We start from the raw sequence: 26,429 nt of genomic DNA on the forward strand, positions 1-26,429 counted from the left end.
AGTTAACTTTTCTATCATCAAAATAATGTTGAATTGAATAATTGTCTTCGTCTTGTCACACATTTATGACTTTTCACACGGTTTTGGTGGGTGAGCTTTGGTAAACACTGCTTAATTTTGTAAATCAATTCACAGATGTATCATCATTGTTGCATATTTTATTCTTGTAACCGGGGACCCAATAAGAACAGCTCCATGATGCATTTTATGTCCCAACGTTAAGTTTTTTTAAGGCTGTTAGGCTAATCCCAGAAAGAATAAAAACCTAAAAAATTGAATTTAAAAGGTCACCAGAAGCTCTTCAAACCTAAATTACAAAATCCCATTCTGCAGGTCAACTTTCGGACAGTCAGCCTTCTCCTGTAAGAGTATTGAACTCTGGAACTCATTGCCATCAGAAATAAAATCCATCTCAGGGTTTAAGATGTTCACCACCAGAACCAAAACCAGGTTAAAAACAAAACACAACTGTTCTCATCTGTAAATATTGTGTATATTGTGTGGGAGAGTGAGTGAGAGAATGAATGCCTCATATATAAATGCAACGCTGTGTTATCGAATTGTATGGTATGACCATTTTAAATGATGTATATTTTATACTTGTACTGCAGTGTTGTGGAAGAGCCCAACCAGGGACTGGAGTTGAGAATTAGCACAAGCTATAAACTCTATATGCATCAAATCAGCTGCAAACTTGTAACTATGTTTGATTGCATTGTCCCCGTCAAATAAAAAAGTAAATAAATGAATGTAATCCTTAGAACATAGGTAATAGGTGGCAATAATAGCAAAAGACAAAAATAAAATACCAGGTGCTTCAATGGGTTAAAAAACACAAAATGTAACCAGGGATAATCTTGTGCAGAATGCATGAAAAACAAAATGGCAAACAAAAAATCATCAATGTTGACAAAGTAAGTAGTGCAAAAATGAAACAGCCATAAATAAGTCTGAGGCACAGAAGTAGAAGTCCTTTATTACCAGTAGTCTTACTTTTTTTGTGCCCTTCTATTCATGAAACAAAAACTATTCAATAAATCAGTTAAAACTGTCACACTGAAGTGTGTAAAACTCAGGCGTGGGTTGCCTCTACTGTTTTTCTGTTGAATATGTATCCAACATTATAGTACATTACTGTCCCCTGTGTTTGAGTGTGGACGACAGTTAATATCCTTTAACTATTACGTACAAAGTGGGCAAAAATGAACTCAGGCTCTAATGAGGGACTTTTGTTGTGTGCTTTTTTGCAGACACTGTTGGTGAATGTACTTGTTCACAGTTAAATATCACACGCTGAGCCTTATGTTAGTTTTATCAGTATTAGCTTTAGTCTCACTTAACAATGTGTTTTTGGTTCATATTGGTAACACTATAACCAAATGTTGAGCCAATAAGGATTTTTTAAAATTAGTTTTATTTTATTTGGGGTTTTTTTGTTTTGATATTGAAATACTTTCCTTGAGGTGGCACTTGAGTCTTTAAACTGAAATAGATCCATTGTTATACTTTATCCCTGGTGTTTTATTCATGAGCTTTAATCCTCCTTTGTTTGAAGTTTCTCCTATCTGTTTTTTCATCCATAACTACATGTTTTATCAGTGCTTCAAGCATTTGTTGTGAAGCAAAAAAACATTTTGATAACTATTATACAAATAACTCAAGAACAACGAATAGTGAATAAATTAATTTTCTTTGCCAGTAATCCTGGGATTTTCCTTCATATCCTTTCTGTTTTTTATTCTGGTATTGATGTGAAATTAGTCAGCTATATTGTATTCATTATAGTCTTAGAAAATCTTAAATGTAACTTGCTAAAACCTGCAGAAACCGGTCTTACAGTTATTAAATGACAACACAAAGAACATGAGCCTGAGATGTTCTATTAGTACTATTCATTGGATTGATTAAAGCATTCACACAGAGTTCTTTTGCAACTGCTAATTTTGTGTCTTCTTTCTGTTTTTACAGCTACGCTGGGGACCTTGGACTTCAGTTTGCTGTACGATCAGGAGAACAACGCACTGCACTGCACCATTAACAAAGCCAAGGTGAGCTGCTGCAATGGCGCTGATGTCAAATGTAAAGCAGAAATTATTCTTGTGAGGAGGAGGAGGAATGAAGGTTTTATTTTATAAAAAGCAACAACAAAGTAAGTGTGTGGGCTGAGCACATGGGGACTGATTTAGGAGAATAGCAACAGGTGCAACTTTGAGTTGGCTGAAAGGCTGAAGATGAAGTAAACTTTATTTCTATGGGTTTTTTCTTAACAAGATTTCAAAGTCATTCACAGAAAAGAAATCTGATCAAAAAAACATTGAGAGAGAGAGAATCTAGGGTTTGAAAAATGGCAGAAGGATGATGAAACTCAGTAATTCATATTTCTTTCATGAATTCCACTAGATGCTGCTTTACTTCCCTCTAGAAACACAAAATCAATACTTAGTGTATGAGTCATTCTGGTCTCATTCCCTTTATTTTGGACTTAAATAAAAGTTCAGTCTTTAAGATTTCTGGGTTGTTTTTTTTTTTTGTGGATAATTGTGATGATAACTGGTAACTGAAGGCTGCTCCACGTCACGCCACAGATTAGACACACACTTGTCTTTCACATTTGTGAAACATAGGTCCATGAAAATAATACGTTTTTGCCTCTTACTGGCATGACTGGACTCTACTGACATTATTGCAGGGCTAAACCAACTACCTGCCTGGCACCTGGGTCATTCTGCTCCCCTCAGGCCCCGCCCCTCTACCAATGACAGACAGCAAACCAGCACAAAAATTTGATTGACAGCTAGTTGACCGTTTCACCTCAGGAGGGGGGTAGGACACTTGTAATTTTTATTGGGTGGAAATTTAGACCTGTTCTACCAAGTAACAAATCAGCTTTGTGTTATTGTATTATTGACCCCTTGGTGAGCGACTGGAAAGGGCCTCGTGAACTACTGTGAGCTCACAAGCAATGTGTTGGACACACTGAGTTTAACGGCTATTAAACTATTTATTTACGATTTGTGGGTAGAGGGGCCACCTGCCGGTCCAATTTGATTGATGGGCCGGTTCTGGGCCGCTGGCTGCCTATTGAATAGCCCTGAATTATGGGTTCTGTGGGTGGGGTGGGTGTAGTTAGTGTTGAGCCTAAGCTGATAAACTAAAAGAATAGGTCTACCACAAACTGATGACTGTACTGTAGGACTGAGGGATCCCACTGTATCCCCTCTAGTAGCACCTTAATATAGGACAGAATTAATGTTAAATTCAGGATTTGTTTCTGCATGCTCCGGTTCCCCCCCACCATTAAAAACACTTACATATAAGTCAACTCTCCTGTCAGTGGCCCTGATCACAGTACTGATGAAGATCTGGAGTTGGCCCCCATGTGCCTTCAGTGGCAGCTCACTGCTTCTGTGTGCTAATGCTAATGCTGTGTGGGTGTGTATGTGTGTGTGTGTGTGTGTGTGTGTGTGTGTGTGTGTGTATTAGGATGGGTAAAATGGACAGGGATAATAAAGTAGGGTTAACCTTTAACCTCTAGTATTCAGATAATACAATAATAATTTGGGCTGTAGGCTGTAACTGTGGAGTGAAAACAGTAGCGGAAGCTCGACTTTTTTCCTTCCACGTCTGTTGTATTTCATCTACTAAGGCTGCCCCTGACTCATTATTATGCCAGTTGGATCAGATGACACAGAGTTATAAGAATGTGTTTTTCCAAAATTAATACATTTACATATAGCACATGCAGAAGTGTTTATTCTCTGAGTGACGCCATAATCCAAGACAATTAATGATCTATTTAACCCAAAAAAGACCCAAACACCCACTGGCAACCAGAATAATTTACTGCTATGAAAAGTTTAATACCTGTTGATCCACTAATCCTATCAATACATGTAAATAATTGCTTTAAAATACAGTTTGTCATCTTTTCATGGTCATCAGATATGACCCATGTGGACGTTCAGAGGGTCCATAGTGAACGTGGAAACACTGTCATTTTCTACAACATCAATTGACCAGTAAAACCTATGGAGTTGAATCAGTGACAGAGGATGGAGACGCTTGTTTTTGTTCAGTTAATGATATATTTTACTGAAAAAGTCACATTTTGCTCCATTTTCTCCGTTTTTGATATAGCCCTCAACTTTAATTTGAGCTCTTTTGAACATCAATCATGCTCAGTCAATTAAATCTTGGAAAATACCTGATTTTCACTTAAGTGACATAAAATTACTACTAATACGGACCATAAAATTAGAATTACGTAAAGTCAAAAATAGATAAAAAAAAACTCATTTGAGAACTGCCACAAAAGAAGCACTGGTCCTTTATGGGTTAAGATCCACGGACCACATGATTTCAGGGTATTTAAATGTGTGGCTGCAGAAGGTGTCTGTTCCTCCTGAGCCTCTGTGACAGTTTGACAGGGAACACCTAACCACCTCACTTAAACCTATCACCTGTCACTGTCCTGGACCAGGACTTCACAGCAAGACAGAGTTTCTTATGCATCTGTGGCCCAGTGTAATTAGACTATAGTGAGCTCACATTGTATAACCTCCTAGGTGGAGGTAAAAATGTCATAATTAATCACTATGAACTAAATATACTTTAGCGAGTGTTAACGGGGCGGTGTTCAGTAAAGTCTATGTGTTTAATCACTGGGACACACTGTCTGCCTCACCTCTGAATGTCACTTACTCTGTGTGGGTTCAGGCCTTATGTTGACTCACAGTGACAGGTCATACCGGTCACACAACATGACTGTCACCACTTTATAAAACTGTAAATACAGGGACTTTTCATATAATAAGCTAAATGACCATAGTTTTAACTCATTTGAAGGTGGAGAATGACTTAACAGACAATAATTGAATGATGAAATGAAACCACTAGACTGTAACTCCACTGTGGCTCCAGGGCTAATAGGAGGCTTTGACAAATGTGTGACAGATGTGAACATTCCCATTCCCACAATGCACTTTGCAACAAAATTTCCGAAAAGTCCAGAGTGGCTTTTTGGTTTGTTATGTAAAACAAGCGAACTGTGTTTAGGATGGAGTCATCTTCAAAGTTGTTCACTGTGAGGGAAGTGATTCAGCACGAAAAGCACGGAAACACTAATGGATTAGTGATAATTAGGATACCACTCAGGTTTTACAAATTTGACAAAAAAAATTTGTGATCAAAGTCATACGCTGCTTTAAAATTTGAGTGACAGCTAACAAAGTATGTTACAGTGGTGAAAAAAATCAGCATAACCAAAGGTTGGATAACCAAAAGACAAATAAAACACAAGTAAACCACAACCAAATGAAAATGTGCTACTGATTGTGCAGGATCAACAGGATCAAGCTATAAACACTTTTAATTTTTATCAGTTTTTAATGTACCTTTAATGATCCTTTGTTTTAGAATTTCAGTGTAGGCCTAATTCTAATCCAATATTAATCACATTCTACAGGTTTTTATGAGTGTCAGTGTTAGTTTTAGTTACTCTTCCTGTTTTTTGCTGTAAAATGACCATCTACAAAGTCTTCAAAAGAGTCAGTGTCTTGGTTTGTTACTAGGCTTATGAAGGAAATAAATTGACAAAGATGAAAAGTAAGGACAGTTTTTCCTCAAAGTTTTAGTTTAAATTTTCTTTTTTGTCAATGTTAATGAAACTGTTTGCAGTTTTCACAGTTTCCATCTGTTTTCAAGCATCATATAGACGTGTACAAATGAGGTCCGCACACATTTTGGTTGCAGACATGATTAAACCAAACAGAAGACAAATGGGGGAATATCAGACAGCACAATCATGATCCAGACTGTAAATCCAACATTTCACACATCAGTCGAAGCAGCTTATCAGAGGATAATTTTATATAACCCATTGTATTACAGGTCTGTGTTTATTGTGATGTGGATGCAGCTGAAAAAAATGCTGCAGCTTTATTATGTTCAAATCAGTACAGTCTATGTCATATAAAGGTTGACGGATTCTAAAAAATGACATCTCTTAACTTGGCCTAACACATTTATTACATCACAGTTCTTGTACTTAATCTTCATAATAGCCTCTGCTCATCTGTGTGAAAAACAGTTGAAGACTGATGGAGATATTTTGTCATTATTTTCACATTACTGACAGTTATTTGACTGTATTCCTTTGTTGTTGCATCTCACTCTGAGTTCTTCTCCCTCCGCAGAGATTTACCAGTATTTCAATGATGGACTTTGTATATTAATGATGTATCATATGCTGATGAGCCTTAGCATTATGACCGCTGACAGGTGAAATGATAATAATGATGATTATCTCATTACAGTGGCACTTTTCAGTGGGTGGGATATAGTAGGCAGTAAGTGAACATTTAGTCTTCGAAGCTGATGTGTTGGAAACAGCAAAATGAACCCTGGAAGGGACTTTGACAAGGGCTAAATTGTGATGGTGATGACCCAGTCAGAGCATCTCCAAACCTCCAGGTTTGGGTGGGTGTTCCTGGTCTGTGGTGGAAAGTACCACCAGAAGTTGTCTGAGGAAGGACAGTTGGAGCTCAACCTCATTACTACATTATTACTACCTGCCTACTCCTGTGTGTGTCCCCTTTTTGCTGCCAACAGCTTTGATCCATGGTAAGTATGCTGTTGTATCTGGCACCTTAAGATGTTTGCAGCAGATCCTCTAAGTCCTGTAAGTTCAGATGTGAGACCTCCATGGATCATAATTGTTTTTCTTGCTCATCCTACAGATTGTTGATTGGATTGAGATTGGATTTTCCTTCCTGAGCCCACTTTTGGCAGGCACTAACCACTGCAGACTGGGTTTGCCTGCACTTTTGGAGATGCTCTGTCATTATCTTTCACAACTTGACCTTTTTCAGTCACTCAGGTCCTTTCGTTGCCCATTTTGCTGCTTCCACATCAACTTTTAGGGCTACATATTCCCCCACTGAAACGTGTCACTGTAACAGGATAATTCTCACTCCCTCTTTATCTGCCGGTCGTCATTATGTTGTGGCTGATTAGTGTATCTGGCATTTACTTGTCTAACCTGGTCTTTCCCACCTAATTTTCACCTATGTACCATACCAAGTTCCAAAGCTTGTAACTAAAGAACCACAGGCCAAAATCATTAATCACTGATCAATTTTTAGTGTGTGGCGGAAACACAACCTGAACTACATCAGGTTAAATTTAGCTAAAACCATTTTTATCCATATTTGCATAGGAATATAATTAATCATGCAGTCAACCTCATGACCGCTAAACAGGTAGAAAGTCCCATTAGCTTCAATCGCTAACCAGATGATTCTTCCACTAATTATGGTTAGTTGTCAAGAATACTGTGAAATAAACTAGCAGAGAATCCATGTTTATTTTGACTTTGTACCCAGTTGAAGATCTCCGTAACTGGTTTTATGTATTTACATCAATCACATCTGCCATGTGCCATTTTTAACATCATAAATATAATTCATTGCATATGTTTTGAAATTCCAATAAATGGCTAATCCTCTTCTTCATAAGAGGTATAATTAAACTATCATTAGACTTACACAGTGGTTACACAAAGTTAACAGAATAGGCAATATTAGTACAACTATTAAACTATTACTATTCAATTAAAGGACTGATATTTTGCTTTTTTTTAATCAAATATATTGATTTTTCAGGTGTGAAGGAAAATATACAATACTTGTTCAGTTGAAGACAACATTTTTCAATACAGAAAACAAACATCAAACTCCCAGCAAACAAAACAGAAAAAAACAGGAAGGAACCCCCCCCCCCCCCAAAAAGAGAGACAAAGACCATTGATTTACTGCCTTTAGAGCCCCACATGATACAATAAATGAAATAATGAGCTGGGTGTTAAAGTTTGCAGAAGAAGTCAGAGGGTTTTTGAGTTGTGGAAGTAGGCCCTAACGTGGCCCCATATCTTGTCAAATTTCATATCAGAGAAGTGAAGAGAATAGCGGATTTTTTTCCAGACCAAGACAAGACATGAGGTCCTCCAACCACTGAACATGAGTGGGTGGGGCAGCACCTTTCCATCGGCACATCTGCACATCTAGCCTGCAAAGATGAAAATGATATGACACGGCACTGAGCTGGTATCAAACGGAGCTTATCCTCCCCCGCAGCGCCAAAATGGCAGCCGAGGGGTTAGGACGTATGTCAATTTTGAGTACAGATGATAAGGTCTGGAACACATCTTTTCAGAATTTTGGAAGGGTAGGGCACCACCAAAACATGTGAATGAGGAAGAAGTCACCTGATAGACATTTGTTGCAACGGGGATTTACATTTCGATTCGTATGTGACGATATTTTGCTTTTTTAAATGGAATTATACATTTTAAAACACTTCCCTGTGGTCTACATAAACTGTAAATGCAATGCTTGGGTCTGAATTCTTTATTAATTCAACTCCACAGGTCCATCTTCAACCCTATAATTCAGAGTAATGACACCAGAAAGGTTGTTTTGAGCGTTGGCCCTTTAAATACAAATGAGCTATTTCACGCCCCACCCCCTCCAGGTTGTTGGCTGTGCTGGTCTGTTCTGTTCAACCAATACAACCAACAACTGAACATTTTAGGTAATCAGCTCGAAGTTTGGACATATTTTCAGTATGGACTACAACCGCTGCTGCTGATAAATATTTATGTCGTACTTGGAGAAATGTTTGTTGGAAGTCTTGACCTTATATGTGCAAATGTCGTGATGTAACTAGTTATAGACGTAACAAATTAAGAAGGAATTAAAACAGGTTGTAGAAATCCACCAGATTTTTGCCAAAATGAATATAAAGACAGCTTTGCAGCACCTGGAGGGTTTAAATTCAAACTTTATGAACTATTAGAGTCCAAATACACAAATAAATATACCAAAGACTAATAAAAGTGGGTTTAGCAAAATATGACCCCTTTAATACTTATTAGTGTTTTTTTGTGTATTTTTATAATGTCAGAACAGGCCTAGTTTTAACTCATTACTATTCATAGACAGAAGCATCTGAACGTTCAGCCTTCACATGACATTACAACAAAAACCCAGGGTTGTTAATCCATATTGTATGTAATCCAAAATGCAAACGTATACAGACACACTGTCAGCCCTACAGTATATTTAGCTAAACAGACGCCAAGTGTTGAGCCATTATGCTATTATTCAGTTTGCATTTTATTGAGTGAGCAGTTAGGCGGATAAAGACAGGTCAGTGAACCCACACTGACAGGTTTTCAATATGCTTTAAGATTTAATCAGTCAATAAACAACTGCTGAAGATGAATACGTCTCTGCAGCCTACTTGTGTGTCAGCCTACACACACTGGCACTAAGGCTGTGGTAGAGCGATTTAACACGTCCCACAGTTCTCTGTGAACAAGATATTTATATCTACTTTCATCCCAGAAAGCAACAACTGTTTCTAAGCATATTGCAAACAAACAAACCAAGAATATGCCTTCAACCTCTTTCACCACTTTTTGTAGCTTGTTGCATTTGAATCACTAAATATACCAACAGAAGAAAAGATTTTTTGTAAAAGTTATTGTGTAGTGATATTTAAATTTTACAGCAAATCTGCCCCTTTAGCTTTTTGTTAAACAGTAGGGATTAGTCTCAATGTTTTCTGCAGTTTTGCTTCCAGCAGGATGTAATGAACCTACTGTACTTTAATGGGTAAAGTGGTAGCGATAAGCTGTGATGTTATCACTTCTCTGTTTAGACTCCAGGCAAAATACACACAAAAAAATCCTACTGCTTTCATTGCTTTAGTTAAAAGTGATGAGTGAAGTAGAGCTATCAGAAAAATGTGCAAAACATCTGTTAAAGGTGGTGCTTTTAATTCATGCAGTGTATGTTGGATACTTTCATGAAACATGCATCATATTATATTGGTTGTATTTGTCAAAAACCTATTTTTCCTCATAAAAATAACTGAACAAATTGTAGTTCCATTATAGTACCTGATCTAGAGCCAGGAGATATTGACAAAAATTATGGATAATTGTGTGATATAATAATTATGTGGATAATTATTATGAATTTATTTGTCAACTCTGTGAATCCTGAGTCAAAAGTAGTTTTCTATTTTTAACCTATACTGTTTATGTGCACTACAAATGATAATAAAAAGAGGTAGGTAATGTAAACAATGAAGATATACTGAGAATTAATTTATTACAACAAACAGTTTTCGTTTTATTGTTCATCATTTCACCTGCATTTAGGACATTATTGTTGTAAATAATACTTTTAAATCCTCTATTTTCATTTTTTTCCCCCAAATATATGCACACACAACACCTATTGCATTACCTGTGATTTTTGGCTGTATTGAATTGAATTGAATTGAATTGAGTTGAATTGAAAGGTCCTCAGAGGAAGGACTAAACTCTTTAGATGCACCAATCCATCGCCCATAAATAAGATCTTTTCACAAATGACATTGGCAGATACATATCTGTTGTATTGCTTGAAAGGTTTGTTTTATTTTTGTCATAAATTTGTATATTTGAATCTGTGTTCATTCAAAGATAATGTAATGAAGGACTGAAAAAGTTAAAGAAAGTCACTATTATAATATTTGTTATAAATATATCTTTTTTTAATTTGGGATAAGTGACAACAACAACAACAACAACAAAATAAATAAACAGTGTAACCTCTGTATGAGGATCAGCTATCAGCCAAAATGTCATTTTAAATATTGGTGCATCCATTACAAAACAATTACTCAATAACTTAAATATAGTATAAAGTATTGTGCTGCCTTTCATAAACAGCAACAGTACAAGTAGTTTTACTGCATCATCTGGCTCTAGAAGAAAGTTGAATTTTTTGCATATAAGCCATTTTTCCTCCACATTGTTGTAATAACTATTGTGCAGTGACAGACCTTCATTCCTAATACATTCAGTTTGATTGGAACATTTTATTCTATCGTAGACAGAGGTTCATTCATTTTCAGTTTGGCTCATTCCATTTGGACAAACATACTGCTATTATCTGTGTTACAGGTGTTTTTGTCTACTGCTGCTATTATGAAACTTTCGACTTCTTTTTTTTTGTTAATTTAATGAAGTTTCTAAGACCAGTGAATAGTTGAACTGCAGCTGCCTGTTGATTCTTATCTGAGTGAATCATTCAGCCACCATACATCTGCAGACTCTGCACAAGGAAATAACTGCTTGAATGCTTCTTCTTTTTATATGGGTTTACTGTTAAAAAGATGTAGCATTTGCCTGTGCTTAAAGCAGAAAATGAAACTTCCAATGAACGGAAGTTACCCTGGCTGCTATAACACATCCTGAATGCTGCATTTTCATAAAAATTATTTTTAAAGAGCTAAATGACAACACGTTGCAAATCTCTAGCTCTATTTTTCAGCTCAATAACAGCTTTTACATTTAACTGGAGCCTGACACATCCTGCTGTGCTCAGTCACTAATTCTGATGCTACACTTGATAGAAACTTAACATTATTGGGGGTTCAGTGGAAGTAAATGGGAAATTTAACTGGATGTTTGAGTGATAACAGCAGGAAGAGCATAGGTGTAGCTAATAACATTTAATGAAGGTTTGATGGACTGTTTATATGAACGGGTTTGTGGTTTATATAAATGTGAACGCAGATGAGTGACTTAACAGACAATCTGTCTTTAACCACAGGAGGTAAAACACTTCTTTGGGTTAAAAATGAGTTTAGAGTGTGATATGATTATGAAGTATGTAAAAATATACTGCCTGGACAAAAAAAAAAGCTCCCACCAGTTAAGGTAGCGTCTAATTTAACATAACAACCACTGATTTGAGCTTAAAGACTGGACTGTGCTTTAATGAGTCAGCGATGTTATGTGTCCAAAAAATGACAAAAATAAATGTGAGACTGCATAAGCGTATTGTAACGATGCCATGGCAGTTTTTTTTTTCCCTTTTTTTGGCCAGATTATGTATAATTAAATGTGCTGAATAAAAAATGTGTACTAATAGTCATTAATGCCTTGGCTTGTCAATTTACCTGAGTTTTCTTTTAAGATTTTGTTGTACAGGGTGTCCCATAAGTCTCCATACATAGGAAAAATAAACGTTTCTTGACATAAACCATTTTTATTTATATAGTATGCTCTATATGACTGCCATTTTATTGGGAATACATTTCAATGCGTGTCCTCCGCTGCTGAAGAACTATAAAGAAGAAATATAAAGAAATACATGTTAGAACCATATATGTATGGAATGTATTATGTCTCCTATGTATGGAGACTTATGGGACACCCTGTATATTTGGGCACAGTAGCTTATAAAAATTAGCATTTTTTCCAGTAAAAAAACAGCAACAGCAGCCTCAGAAGACTAATGTCATCCAATAACCTACTTACTGTCAACATCACGCTTGTAGCTCACTGACTTGTTCTTAGTTTGTTGCTGAGTGTGGTTAAAAATTTAGTCAATTTCAGTTTTACAAAAGCAGCAAAGCTGAAAAGCATTTAAGTCATGCGATGCTAGAGACAAATGTGAATCTAAATCAATAATGCTTACTCACCACCTACTGCTAACCAGAGCAGCAGTCATGAATTAAATATGCAACGAAGCAAATAAGCAGCGTATTATAGGTGGACAACGGTGAATGAAGTCAAATGAATTTGAATAAAAAGTCAATATTCAGTAAATATGAGTCCCAGGGAGTCTTCCTCGCTGATTCTCTGTCCTGTCGTTGTGATGAAGCGGTGGTTCTGACAGTCGAGTGTGTCGTCAGCAGCTGTAACTCTTCCCCTCTGTCTGGCTGAATGAACGGTGGCGAGGAAAGTGGGCATCGGAGGAGACGGTCTTGGCAGGGCCGTTGGACAGCACCATGGGCATCAGACGTTCTTGATTTATGGTTGTTATTGTCTATACTGCTCTGCTCCTGGACATTGTGTGCTGCCTGGCCTACCAGAGAAAATGCCTTTTCTCTTTTTCTCAAATACAGTGTATTTGTGTATTTCAGTGATTTAGTTTGTTTACTAAGTCTCTTATTGGATTAGATTGTTCTGCAGCTCATGCTTCATAGGTAAATGGGGCTGTGCAAATCGTTTTGTAATTAAAGTCTATAGATTGAGGCTCATGCAAGAATGGCTGCTGCTTTTTCCTTGAGTGAACATGAAGGACTAATACTAGTACTTAGACATTTCATAGGTTTAATCAATGATAGTATGTTTGTGTAACACCTGTAAACAGTAGTAGAATGTAATTAAGTACATGAGGACCAATCTGTGGTACTTGTACTTTACTTCTTTACTACTTCTATTTAATGCAGCTTTATATCTCATCTCTCTTACTTTCCCAAAGAAAATATGGTACTTTTTACTCCTCTATATTTGACAGATTTAGTTTTTCAGTTTTTCATCCACTTTAAGCCATTTTCTCTAAATATGTTGAATGTTTGTAAGAAAATGCTACGTACTAAGTAAAGTCACTGAATTTAAGTGAATTTTCTCATAATAGTTTTTTCTTAGATACCAATAAAGGTGAGTGACTTTACAGTCAGTCTGCCTGTGAAGGGATTAGATGTAGTACTAATATTCCAAACTCTCAACAGCGGAGGGAAATCATGAACCAGAACACATTTAGGACCAAAACTACCAACCAATTAATGTTATCTATCCACAGACTGCATCATTCACTGAATAAAGTATAAAGCTCATTGTTTACACACATCCTCTTCTTCAAGCAAAAACTCAGAGCTGATTATTTCGACGGTCGGTCAAATTAGCACTGCATCTTATAGTCTTCATTTGCTGCATCAGCTGATAGTTTACATCATAGCTCTGTTACCTTAGCTCTGTTTTTGACAGAAAACAGCTGCAGTAAAACCATAAATCACCATTTTCTGTACAGTTTGTGTTGTCAATAGCTGCAAAAAAGATCTGTTTGGAAGCGTTCAAACATGGTCAGAACTGTCACAGTTGAGTCTGAACTGTGAATCAACAAACAGTAACTTAGCAAAGACAATAAGATCACATAATAACTGTATACCTTCATAAGCCTCAGAATCAAACTCACCATGGGTGTTGTCATCTTTGTTGTTGTCATCCCATGTGGTCACTGTCTGATGCTTTAATCAAAGGCCCTCTGCTGTTAGTTTTCTTCTCCATGGCAGACGGCACACTACGTTTGGGCCAAACGGAACTGCTGTGGCCACCGGAACATAATGTAAACCTAGCTTTAAAAAACTGGCCTGGCGTCTGAAGCCTCAGCCATGCTGCTCTGTGTTTTCCTCTGTTACACTACACAGTGTGCGGGCATGCCTCAATACTAACGTGCTCAAGACCCAACGAATCGACTGCCGAATTTGATTCCAACACTTTTAAGAATCGATGTGGATCGATTAATCGATTCATTGTTGCAGCACTACTTGTTCATATCTCTGCCATCTAGCAGACTGGTATCTGTAAGTTCACCAACTTTGGGGTCATATGAATGTGAAAAAACACTTGGTTATGAAACAAGCTGCAAATGCACATTTACTGTCATTATCTTCATAGGTTGCCAATGCAAGGCAGGTTTTTAAAGTCTATCTTGGCACTACATCTTACACATCTTGACAGTTACCATATTGTTTTCTGTGCAAGCCACCAATAAATGCCTCCAACTGAAATGTCAGGTGTTCTTTTATGGGTTGAATCGAGTACTGTCTTTAACTTACATAAAGCTTTTTAAGAACTACTTGGATTACCTCAAAAATTCATTGTCACAAAGATAGAAATCAGCCTGTTTTCTGTGAGATCTGTGGTTCTCACCGGACAGCAGTTGCACATTTTACTGGTAAGTACAGGATCTTACAAAGGTGTCTCAACAAAACAACTAGAAACAAAGGACTTGAAAAGAAAAGGCCACTGATCTAGATTTTATTCCACATAAGAAAAGACAGATTAATTTGCATCAAAAAGCATGAATAGGAAATCAGATGAAATGTAGACTGAGCATTCTCACACTACAGTTATATTCATATTCATACCAGCCTCTTTTTTCAGGGTTAAATGATAACTTTATTTTATTTGTGCAAGTGGCCTACTGTGGTGTTGATGTTGCCCTCTCTGCTCATGCTGCCAGTGGACATGATGGTTGGTGTAAACAGAGGACTGCTTTGACCCCAGATCATAATGTTGGCTAAGTCGGCTTAGTCAACGTGCTGATACAACTTACCCTGCAGCCGTTCACTTAGCTGACAGCCTCTCATTCTGCCAAAGCCCTGTGTGAACAGACATGTTGTGGTGTGAGCACTTCAGTTCAACTTTATAGTCCATGTGGTGAGATTCATTTTCTGCTTTTAAAGACATCCTAGTGCTCAGGCACTGACAGGAGAATTAAACTAGTATACATGTTCTAGACTAGAGGATCTACAGGGAAACAGCAATACATTCAAAAAGCAGACTTTAGAAGCTGAATCAGTCAGTTTATTGTTATATAGGTTACATTAAAAGTTTTAATGCATCGCTGAAAATGCCAACTCTTTCCCCTGGCTCTCTGAATTCTTATATGTATGCTTTAGAATTTATAGTGTGTATCGCTCTAATACTGACAAGAGTAACCAGATATGTTTTAAATAATGTAAGAGGTTATAGGGTTCCTTCTACATTTTCTTTGAAAATCTCTCATTAGCAAGAAAAACTCAGACTGTTGCAATCTAACTGAAATGACTGAATAAATTTGATCAGAGATCAGATTGATTCAGGAAGTCAGTGGTGATTCTGTTGCGATAATATAATAGAAAATCATGCTTCTACACATTCCCTCCTTTTTTTGCGGCCTATCTATCATACTTGTATGAAAAATTTAAAACATAATTGATCATTATGTGTATGTACGCTTCAAATGTTTTAACTGAAATGTCACATTTTTTTCAGTAAAGACAGTGTAATACTGTGCCACACAGTTTTAATAAAAAAATATTAAAATGCACAAAACGAACATGAATTTATAAAGGGCAAAATGAAATGAAAGTATAATAAAGATAAAATAATTGGCACAATATCACAGTATGTCCAGTAGACACATTAACCAAACTGCTGTTAATCAGTGGAGCTGTCCTATGTAATTTGACACAAAAAGCAAATCAAATATATCAAATAATCAATAATCAATCAATAATATTTATGCCTTGTGATGAACTGGAGACATGTCCAGGGTGGCAGCTGGGATTCTCTCAGCCGTCTAAGTTGAAAAGATGTAGCATTTGCCTGTGCTTAAAACAGCAAATGAAACTTCCAATGAATGGAAGTTACCCTGGCTGCAATAACACATCCTGAATGCTGCACTTTTGTAAAAATTATTTTTAAAGAGCTAAATGGTTTGGAAAATGAATGATTGAATATTTATTTATTGGATTTATGTCAACTAAATCCTTATGGAAACATTAAATTGATTTTTTTAATTGAGTTAGACTTATTCATACTTATGTAAAATAAATAATTACAGTCAATCCATGCTCTGACTGAAATGTGAAAGCAGATACGTACTTCTTAGTGTTCTTTGATTTCTGGAGCCTCCTCTCATCACTTGACAAACTCTGAGGCATGACAAATTCAACAAAGGCTACACCCTCTGAGTTTGTTGTTCAAGTGGTTGAATCTAACGTCTAACACATTTTAATAAACCCCAGACACTTCATTCATTCACCCAGTTCAAACACAGACAAAATGCTACCTGCACCACCGCTCTTCAATTAAAGTGTCAGTCATCACCTCTGTAATTTATCATTTCCTACCTTTGCTTTACGAAGAAAATGATGTATTATTTTCAGTCATATTTTGCATTCATTCCTACCCTCATTATTTCAGACAAAAACAAAACTAGAGTGTAATAGCAACATGTTGCTTACAAATATTCATTGTTGCATTAATATATATTTACTCTTTAACTCTCAATAAAATATGAGTATTTGTTCATGATTCGGTCTTGGATTACTGATGTGTTTTCTGTGAGTTTATTGTAAAGTACATTTGGTATTCTACTCCGTTATTTATTTGTAAGTGGAAATAAGAGCCTCTGGGCTGTACATAAGAATGAAGGTAATGGACAAATAGCCCATAGACTCTCTTGTTAACATTTAATTAACCCCTTTGCTTTGACATGTTAACAGGATGAGAGTTGGAGCTATGGGATAAGTCCCATTTAGTTTTTAATGAGGGCTACTTGTACCAGATTAAATGAGTGTTTATAGTATATATAGAAATTAAAAGCTCTTTTTTGTGCTTTCCAGCGTTGGAACAGGATCAAGAGCTTACAGTCTTACAGGTATATTAACACATTTTTGTAGTGGCATATTTTACTCAGGAGAGTTTCTAACTGAGTGAAACGACCTGTAAGTGTTTGAGTGGAAGTAAAGGAGATTGCACCCTTTAATCTTTTAACCAGCATTAATGTTCTTTAAGCTGTCTAGAATGAAAATTATATTAATATAATATGCAATAGAAATAAAAATGATATATCGAATATGATCTATAAAATGCGTCACCAATATAGTTTAAATGTAAATTTTGATCCTGATCCTTTTATTCAGTGTTTGGCAGAGGTGGGGAGACTTAGTCACACAACTGGACTTAAGTCAGATTTAAGTCCCATTTGTTAGGACAGGTATGGGACTCACTGGCCTCATACTCAAAGACTGGACTTGACTTGGACTTAGTGTTCTTCTGACTTGACTTTGTGGCAGATGACTTGACATTACATCCTGCTCAGGGGAATAATAAGAAGTCAGTTAGATTTTTGAGGTGATTTGTTTTTTTATTGTGCAGTATATGTCAAACATCATAAAGCAGCCTCCAACTGAATTAAGACCAAGAAGGGATGAAGAATCCAGTAGCCGCCAGAACACACCTCACCATTATTGTCCATATTGAAGACTTGTGCCTCACCTTTACATGTAGAATAATAATGTAGAATCAGAGGTTCATATGAGTTGACATGTGACTTGTTTGACCTGTACAATTGCTCAATTTGACTTGCTGGACTTTCATCACAGAATTTAAAGACTTGGTTTAAAGGTCCCATATTATGCAAATCTCACTTTGTGAAAGTTTTCTTATAGTAGTGTGTGTTGCAGTAGCCTCATTATGAGGTTCGAATTTGAAAACTGTCTGTTTCCTCCCTGCCTTGCTACACCACATTTTGTGAAAATGCCTGCTCAAATGGCCGAGTTTGAGTTGGGTCCGCTTATGATGAAATAAGCGGATTTAACTCCTCCCCCTGACTGTGCCCCCACCCTGCATGAAAAGGTGAGCCCCACCCTGGCAAAGCGAGCCAGAGCGAGAATTTTATGCTACTTTGAAACAAGTTAATTCAGTATAATATGATGGTAAGTAAAACAGTAAGTTACCATTAGCGTCAAGCTAGCGTTAGCAACAACGTAGTAGCTGTAACAATAACACACAGGAACAAACTACAAATACATCTAAGACACAGGATATTGTTGACTAACCATTCCGAAACGTCCTGCTGCAGCCGCAGAGTCGGGACTTCATCAGGAGCCTCTCCTTCTGGGTCAGACTCTGGGTCGAACTGGTATGGCTGAACTACTGCGTCCCGACGAGCCATGGCTTCACAGTCAACATTAGCGCGTAGTACTGCTAGCGTAAGCCGCGTCCTCTCCCAGAGAGGGGAGGGGGAGTGGGTGTGGACAGATGCGTTAATTTGCATACCCGTAAGCAGGCCCAGAAACAGCCTGTTCTGAGGAGGGCTGGTGAGAGTGACTTTTTCGACCGCTGAAACGCTGAACAAAGGATGATTTTGGGGCGAACAAACTTAAATACTATGTTTTTGGGCTTCTGAGACCTATATGACGTGACTGAAAAATAGCATAATATTGGACCTTTAAAGGCTTAAAGGTTGGACTAAAGATGTGCTTGTTATTTGTTCATGTGTGACTTATTTCCACCTCTTGTGTAGAGTGTGATTCAAACCATGGATTTCTTTAGTGATGTCTGGTCATAAAGATAAAAATACATAAAATCTTGCGTGTGACTTTTGTCACCAATTTTTCATCATATCTAAAACCCAAGTCATAGCCTCAGTATCATGAATCCATAAATCTTTCCGTGAGTATGCACCTGAACCTCTTCCCTCACGGCTAACAATTTCAAAGTTGACTCCATCACAAGCATTTGTTTACATACCAAGCCGGTAAATCACTCAGGCATTTTCGGAAATTTGTCGCAAAGTGCTCTGTGGGAATGGGAATTCCATGCAGCCACAGTATGGCAACAAACACAGAAACGGCTTTATTACTTCTTGCTGCCGTGGCTGCGTGGAATTCCAAAAAGGCCTGAGAGACGGTTTAGTTTCGGTTTTGGTTTGGTATGTAAACAAAGAACTGCTTGTAATGGAGTTGAAGTTGTTCACCATGAGGGAAGTGATTCAGGTGCATAATCACGGAAAGACCTACGGATTCGTGATACTTAGGCTATGACTCAGGTGTTACAGATTTGATGAAAAATTGGTGAAGTCATATGCAGCTTTAACCTGGATATTAACATGGATATTAACTTATGAGGGGGCTGCAAAAATAGTGGAAAACAACATAGCTTTGACATGCTTGAAATCACATGGCCCTCAGTTTTACTCAGATGGACTTAAAGGCTGAAGTGTATTAACCAAATGGAGCTTATGTTGAAAAATAAACATGACTCAAAATGTTTTTTCCAACTGTTCTTTTTCCACAAACTTTTTGAAGCCCCCTCATATATTATCTTCTGTCTGTCTATCTTCTGAGGCATACTGCTGCTTTCCCACTGACAGTGTCAATTCAGACTTGGTGTCTCCACTGTGTGACAGCAGGGACCGTTACATACTATTTGGTATTTTCTATCTAAGTATTTTTTTTCTAGTACTACATCAACCAAGGTTCCAAACAGGCCAAAGCCATTTTAAGTGTGATATAAAATCATACAGATCACAGAGAGAGCTGGGAATCTCCAAAAACACTGGAACTAGTTGTCTAGTAAGAACAATGGTGATAAAATGATAAGGATTTGTAGTATCAACCATATTCTCACCTGCAGAACTATTGTGGAAATCATAACTTAGTTTGAAGATTGATCCTGCTCCAGTGCTGCCTCACCTGTAGAGGCTGTCATACTGAAGACAATATCATAAGCATTTGTGCTGAGCTGTAAGTGCAAAGTCCTAGCATTGGAAAAGTAGTATGAATGACAGGAATGTACATTAACCTTGGATGTCACCTGTTATAATACGCATAATATCACTAACTATGTGCTGCTTAGCTACCTGTATCTTTTTACCAGCTACATCTGCAGTGTATGTGCGGAGAAAGGTCGCAACCTTCACGAATTGATCTTGTTTCAGTTAAAAAGTCAAGCTGCCAAGCTCAAAAATCAAGGTATATTCAAAGCTAATTGGATGTGTCTATTGCACTTTTAATGTAAGCAGTTAGGAGGAAAATCTATTTTATTTCTGTACAGTGAGACGACTTTGATGGAAGCTGATAGAGCTAAAGCTTCAGAAAATGATATTCAGCATCCTGTATGTTTTTATTTATTTGTTTGGTTAGTTTGTTGGTTGTTGTTTTTTTTTACACAGATGAGTTAAAACCATGTGATGCCTCAGTGATGTGTTATCTGATAGGGGCACTTAACTTGTTAAATTGAGCCTTGTTTTTATCCACACTGACAGCCATGTCACTGAAAAGATTCACAGCCAAGGGGAAAATGTTGAGGTCTGTGTACGAAAGACATAATCACAATATAAAATGTTTTAATTAGACTTAGGCTTTGGGCACAAATGGGTGAGCAATAAGCAATGATGATGGCATCTGTTGTTTCCAGGACGTAATCAGTTAATGGTTGTTTCTTCATTATCGGAAGTGATTCTGTTTAGATAAATATCACATAATGAAATGTTGCTTCACCTATAATATCCAACACTGATGCTAGATGAGGGATACTATAATGACAGAGCAAAGTGTAGCCTTCTCTCAGGGATTTTGATCTTCTATCTTGTGGTGAAATACTGTAAGATTTTACAGATACCAGTACCAGTTAAAGCTCAAAATACTCATAATGAAGCTACAACATACTCTGCAAAAATACACAAGACTGGAATTAGAAGTAGAGAAAGAATTAAAAGTAAATATAAAAAGCTGGAGCATACAAAAAAGAAAGAATTCACAAAGAAAATATCAGAGCTTAGACACTACAGGCTCAAAACTTGATCACCACAGGTATTTAGGTTGGTCCAGTTAAGGCCACATCTAGTTCTAATTATGTGACGTCTATCTCTCTGGCTTTACAGGTTCCATAGGTGAGTCACTGCACATTAGTTCTAATGGTGAACATGATAGAAATGGACCAATTTCAGCCCTTCACTTAGGCATAAATTGATTTAAAATGCATGCATGTAAAGCTTCAGGAGACAGAAATAGATAATAGCAATTCCTGAAATCGTGATGATTCAAATACAGTCACAGGCTTTTTTTTTTTTTTTTTTTTTTTTTTTTTCCTAAATCAGACCCACTTTGATGCGTAGCCACGGTGCTCAGAGCTCACATCACATCATGGCAACAGCACAAATACTAAAAGTACTGCATTTTCACTTTCCTACTTCTGTTTTTGATACTGGTTTGTAAAACATGGTGTCAGTGTGGATAGGATGAAAGAATTTACAGTACTCATATGAGGCAGTAAAGTTACAAGATTAAAACTAAAGTGTGTAATTGGTGCCAAGATCTGGCACAGAAATGTAAAATTATTTTTTCAATTGGAAAAAAAACAAGCCAGTAATTATTTATAGGGTCCACACTTACGATTACTATTACTTAGTGGCAGACAAACACCATTTTTAACAGTATCAGTCAATAAACAAAATGAATACAGACATCGAAGTAGTGCATTAATGTAATTAAGTAAATATAAAAATCTGATCAGGTTTTTGCCTCTTGTAATGCTTTTTGTCCACATTTGGGTGTGAATCTGTCACATGACTGCTTGGCTGTAATGTCTTTGTGTGGACCAGAATCATTCCAGTAAACACAGGCTGATGAACACAATATTTAAGAAGACTTTTTCTACTATTTTCATACAAATAGCCTAGACTTTTCTTGAAATGGGACCGCAAAAGAAAAGAAAAGAAAAAAGGAAAGAAAAGAAAAGAAAACATGGACTGACCAATCACAAGTACAGGCCACAGTGCTCTAAAAACTTCTCTCTAAAAGCAATTGTAAAACTCTAGTGCACTCATTCTGAATGTCAATAGTTTCCTTCAGTCCCACCTTCAGACAACTTTGTTAAAAATAAGAATCAAGCTGTTACCTGCTGACAGGAACTCTGTTAGCCTTCAATCTCCTGGACCTTGGACACATCTGTCTGTAAGGTCTATAAAAACAAACCCGTTGGCAACCGAATCACTGCTACTAAGTGAATTCACTCACACCTGACTTTTCCAATTTATTATCTGTGATGAACACTTTTTCGGCGTCTCATTTTGCATCTCTGTGGTTTTGAAACTTGGCTGTCATTGACTGAAGTCTGCTTTGAGTCTGCACACAGCAGTGAAACATGGACACTTTCAGAAATCAGGAGGCAGATTTCTTTGTTCACGGCTGCAGATTCAGTCTCGAGTGCTATAAGACTGGAACGAAAGCCCACATATCAGCCACCAGTATATTCGTTCAACAGTTTGGGACACAGCATGATGTCTCCTGCTTGGACTGGCATGAAATTCACTCTGGACGGTCGTATAAGTGACTGTGATACTAGTATGAATGAATGTTGTGGAAATGTGAAAACATAGCTTGTATTTGAACAATATACAGGGGTTGGACAAAATAATGGAAACACCTTAAAAAATCAACAAAATATAATTTAATATGGTGTAGGTTCGCCTTTTGCGGCAATTACAGCCTCAATTCTCCGAGGTATTGATTCATACAACTTGTGAATTGTTTCCAAAGGAATTTTAAGCCATTCTTCAGTTAGAATACCCTCCAACTCTTTTAGAGATGATGGCGGTGGAAATCGACGTCTTACTTGAATCTCTAAAACTTACCATAAATGCTCAATAATGTTGAGGTCTGGGGACTGTGCCGGCCATACGAGATGCTCAACTTCATTAGAATGTTCCTCATGCCATTCTTTAACAATTCTAACTGTATTGATTGGGGCATTATCATCTTGAGGTGAAGGTGTTTCCATTATTTTGTCCAACCCCTGTAGGTTGAAGACTGCAAAATTTCGATCAGTTTAAAGGAGTTGTTTGTCATTTTGAGGTTCAACAACTGGATCCTACTAACAACAGTAAAGGGCAGTAGTGTACCAGAGAGTACACCCTGAAGCATTACCCTCATCTGTTTTTATCACTTCTTTTTTCTGAGTCTGTTTCTTACAGGCAATATTTGGCAGCCACAAAAAACAGCAAATTCAACAAATCTTCAGTCATTGTTGTACTTTTCATTAACTGTTGTCTGTAGAGTGTAGTGTCTGTGCTTCCACATGAATGAAAAGAGATTAAGATTGTCTTGGTGATGACAGCGAGGTATCTACTTTTTATCATGTGTTCGATTGAGGCTCTGTGGGCAGACTCGAAGCTACAGTGGCTCGCTACTCCCTCTGGTGGTACAAAGGGCTGTTTTCTATCCACAATGATATTTTAGGTCATTTTATATTTTAAAGTAGAAATACTATAAGTAGTTCCTTTAAAAGTAGCACCACAGAAGTCATAGTATGGATGCTGGTCTGGTTCACAGCTATGCTAAACTAAATTCCTGGTGTGTGCTTGGTTCTTGTCCTTCTCTGTCTCATTAATGTCAGCTTTCAGGGTCTTTGCTAGAAATCAACTTAAAAACTAGAATAGCACTCGGAGAGCGCAGACCTCCGCCAAGGCTGATCAGTGGCCCCCCCCATTGGCCCCCCACGCCAAGGAGGTTATGTTTTTGCCAAGGTTTGTTTGTTTGTCTGTCTGTCTGTTTGTCTGTCCGTTAGTGTGCAACATAACTCAAAAAGTTATGGACAGATTTTGATGAAATTTTCAGGGTTTGTTGGAAATGGGCCCCCCCGTGGGCCCCCCCACCGCCGATCACCACCAAAATTTAATCATTTCTTCCTTATCCCATTTCCAACAAACCCTGAAAATTTCATCAAAATCTGTCCATAACTTTTTGAGTTATGTTGCACACTAACGGACAAACAGACAGACAAACAAACAAACCCTGGCAAAAACATAACCTCCTTGGCGGAGGTAAAAAAAAAAAAAAAAACAGTTTATGCCAGAAGTCTGTATGTTTTTCTGAAGTACAGTATCATTTCAGTGTAATCTGTATATATTGAGGTCATCTGTGATTTTAATCCCCTATAAATTGACATTTCTGTGATTTGATGGGATTTGGATTTTTTTTTTTTTTCACTGCACATTTATTCTGCCTATTTCTGGGTCCTGAACTATGGAGGCTGCACTGGTGATGATAAATAATTGTTTTAAATGTGTTTCTGTAATAGAGTCTTATTTCATGACATCATTAAGATATGGAATGAATGACCATACTTAAATCTTTCAGAAGAGCTATTGTACATCTGACATACATGACATCTTGAGTAAGAAACATTTTTCTGTCTTTTAACAGCTATCTGTAAGTGCTGGGACTGGCCTTGACATCAGAACTAGGGAATAATGTCAGTAAACCAGACTTCATTTCTAAATCACTGGAGATCCACAGGATATACTAGTCTATTAAGATCCAAGTGACCAATACCAGTGGCCTTAACCATGAAGTAAGTCCAACATACTGAGGACACTTTCACTAAACCACCACCATTTGTATCAAATATAAACAGGGGTTAAAGTGCAATTTGGCAACTGGGGAAACCTAAGATTAGATTTAGCGATAGAGTGGGGAGAAATAACTAACCTCAAAATAACTCAGACTGTTTTTATAAGCATAAGCTATTGTGAAGGTGCTGTGTCCGTCGTCGTCTTTATCATTGTCTTCGTTGTAATTGTCGTCTTTGTCGCCATTGTCTCCGTCTTTGTTATCGATTTCGTCATTGGTGACCTTGAGTTTGACCCTTCAAGGTCATTAATGTCTAGATTTCAACAATCTTCTCTGAAACTACTGGTCATATTGATAGGAACTGATAGGAGTCATATATAGACTTTGATTTAATTAGGTGGGTTGTCCTCCAGTGAAAGCACCACCCACTTCTATTGGGAGAATGAAGACCATAAAGGCTGGTTTATGCTTGCCGAACGTGACGTGTGGAAAATAGACGCGGGGAGTCAGCATGAGAGTACGCGTGGTGCTTTTATACTCTGGGCAGCTCCGCACGGCGTTTATTCCCAAACTGCAGGGGGCAGTGTGCCACAAACGCACGTCTATCACAGTAAAACACTAGAGAAGAAAATTATCAATAAACTTACCTCCTCCGGAGTGAAATTTGTGTCTGTTTCCCTGTGTTTAATAAAATTCAAGAGCCAGCTCAACTCTCTCAGAATCCGTGGGACGTTTGGGCTCCCCCCTGGGTCTCCACTTCTCCCTTTGGCGGTCTTTTTTGGCTTCACATATCTGTCCCGAATGTTTTTCCAGGGTTTTTTTTGCCCATTCCTCCTCTTTGCCGACTGTAGCTGCAATTTCCCTCTGTGAATTGTTCACCACATGGCTGTCGTGGTGGTCCCGGTGTGACGAATCATACAAGTGCCTGTACTTCTGTATTTTTACCACCAGGAGCTCCTGAATGTCAGCCATGTTGTCTGTGCGTCTCTTACAAATTTTCTGAGGTGCGCGACATGGAAAGTTTCCGCTTGAGATGAGCCATGTGAAGGGGCGTGTCTGTGAAAATGACATCAATTGACCGCATGAAGCCGCACGGAGCTTGCTGACGCAGCAAGCATAAACCAGCCTTAAGACTCTAACATAGCGGCTGAACCTTGCCAATTCAACTTGTTATGGATTCTTGATAGAACATGCCAGTGAGATACAGGTCCTTTGGTCCCATTTTTACTGTGAGCAGAGCTGACCCTGACCTTCTAATCCAAACGAGCTGCAAAGAAGGCATCCTACCTGCAGCTGCCTGTACTAGATGAAATTAAGCCTCCTTTGAATCATCCAATATTGGTAGAATCCAGATATTAATGTTTTAATGGAGCTTTAACCCTGTTAGTTACCTTCAAACTAAAAGAAACACTACTGGGGATGTTACATTTATGTAACTGCTCTGGGGTCAATTCATAATGTTAATAATTAATATTTATAATGGTCTTCCAGGTTGGAAGGTTCTTTATACAGCACGCAGAGAATTCCTTGCATAGTCAAGCAGACTTTTTATTGTAACTGAAAATACCCCAGCTATTGAGTCAAACTGAAGTGAATCAAATTGGGACCTTGAAAAAAGATGTTCAGCTATTTCTGCACATGGCTTAACAGAAGGTGATTTTAAGTAACAAGAACAC

General features: G+C 37.5%; 1 protein-coding gene across 2 annotated transcripts in view; it reads left to right on the forward strand.

Annotated features, from left to right (window-relative positions):
* Positions 1 to 26,429, forward strand: part of doc2b (double C2-like domains, beta) — a 260,480-nt gene that overhangs the window by 121,447 nt on the left and 112,604 nt on the right. For both annotated transcript variants that reach the window (XM_030154266.1, XM_030154267.1), the window contains exon 2: positions 1,969 to 2,048. In XM_030154266.1, the coding sequence (XP_030010126.1) occupies positions 1,969 to 2,048 (80 nt within the window). The remainder of the gene's footprint in view (positions 1 to 1,968; positions 2,049 to 26,429) is intronic.

This window comes from Sphaeramia orbicularis, chromosome 14, assembly GCF_902148855.1.
Source record: "Sphaeramia orbicularis chromosome 14, fSphaOr1.1, whole genome shotgun sequence".
Classification (NCBI taxonomy): Eukaryota; Metazoa; Chordata; class Actinopteri; order Kurtiformes; family Apogonidae; genus Sphaeramia; species Sphaeramia orbicularis.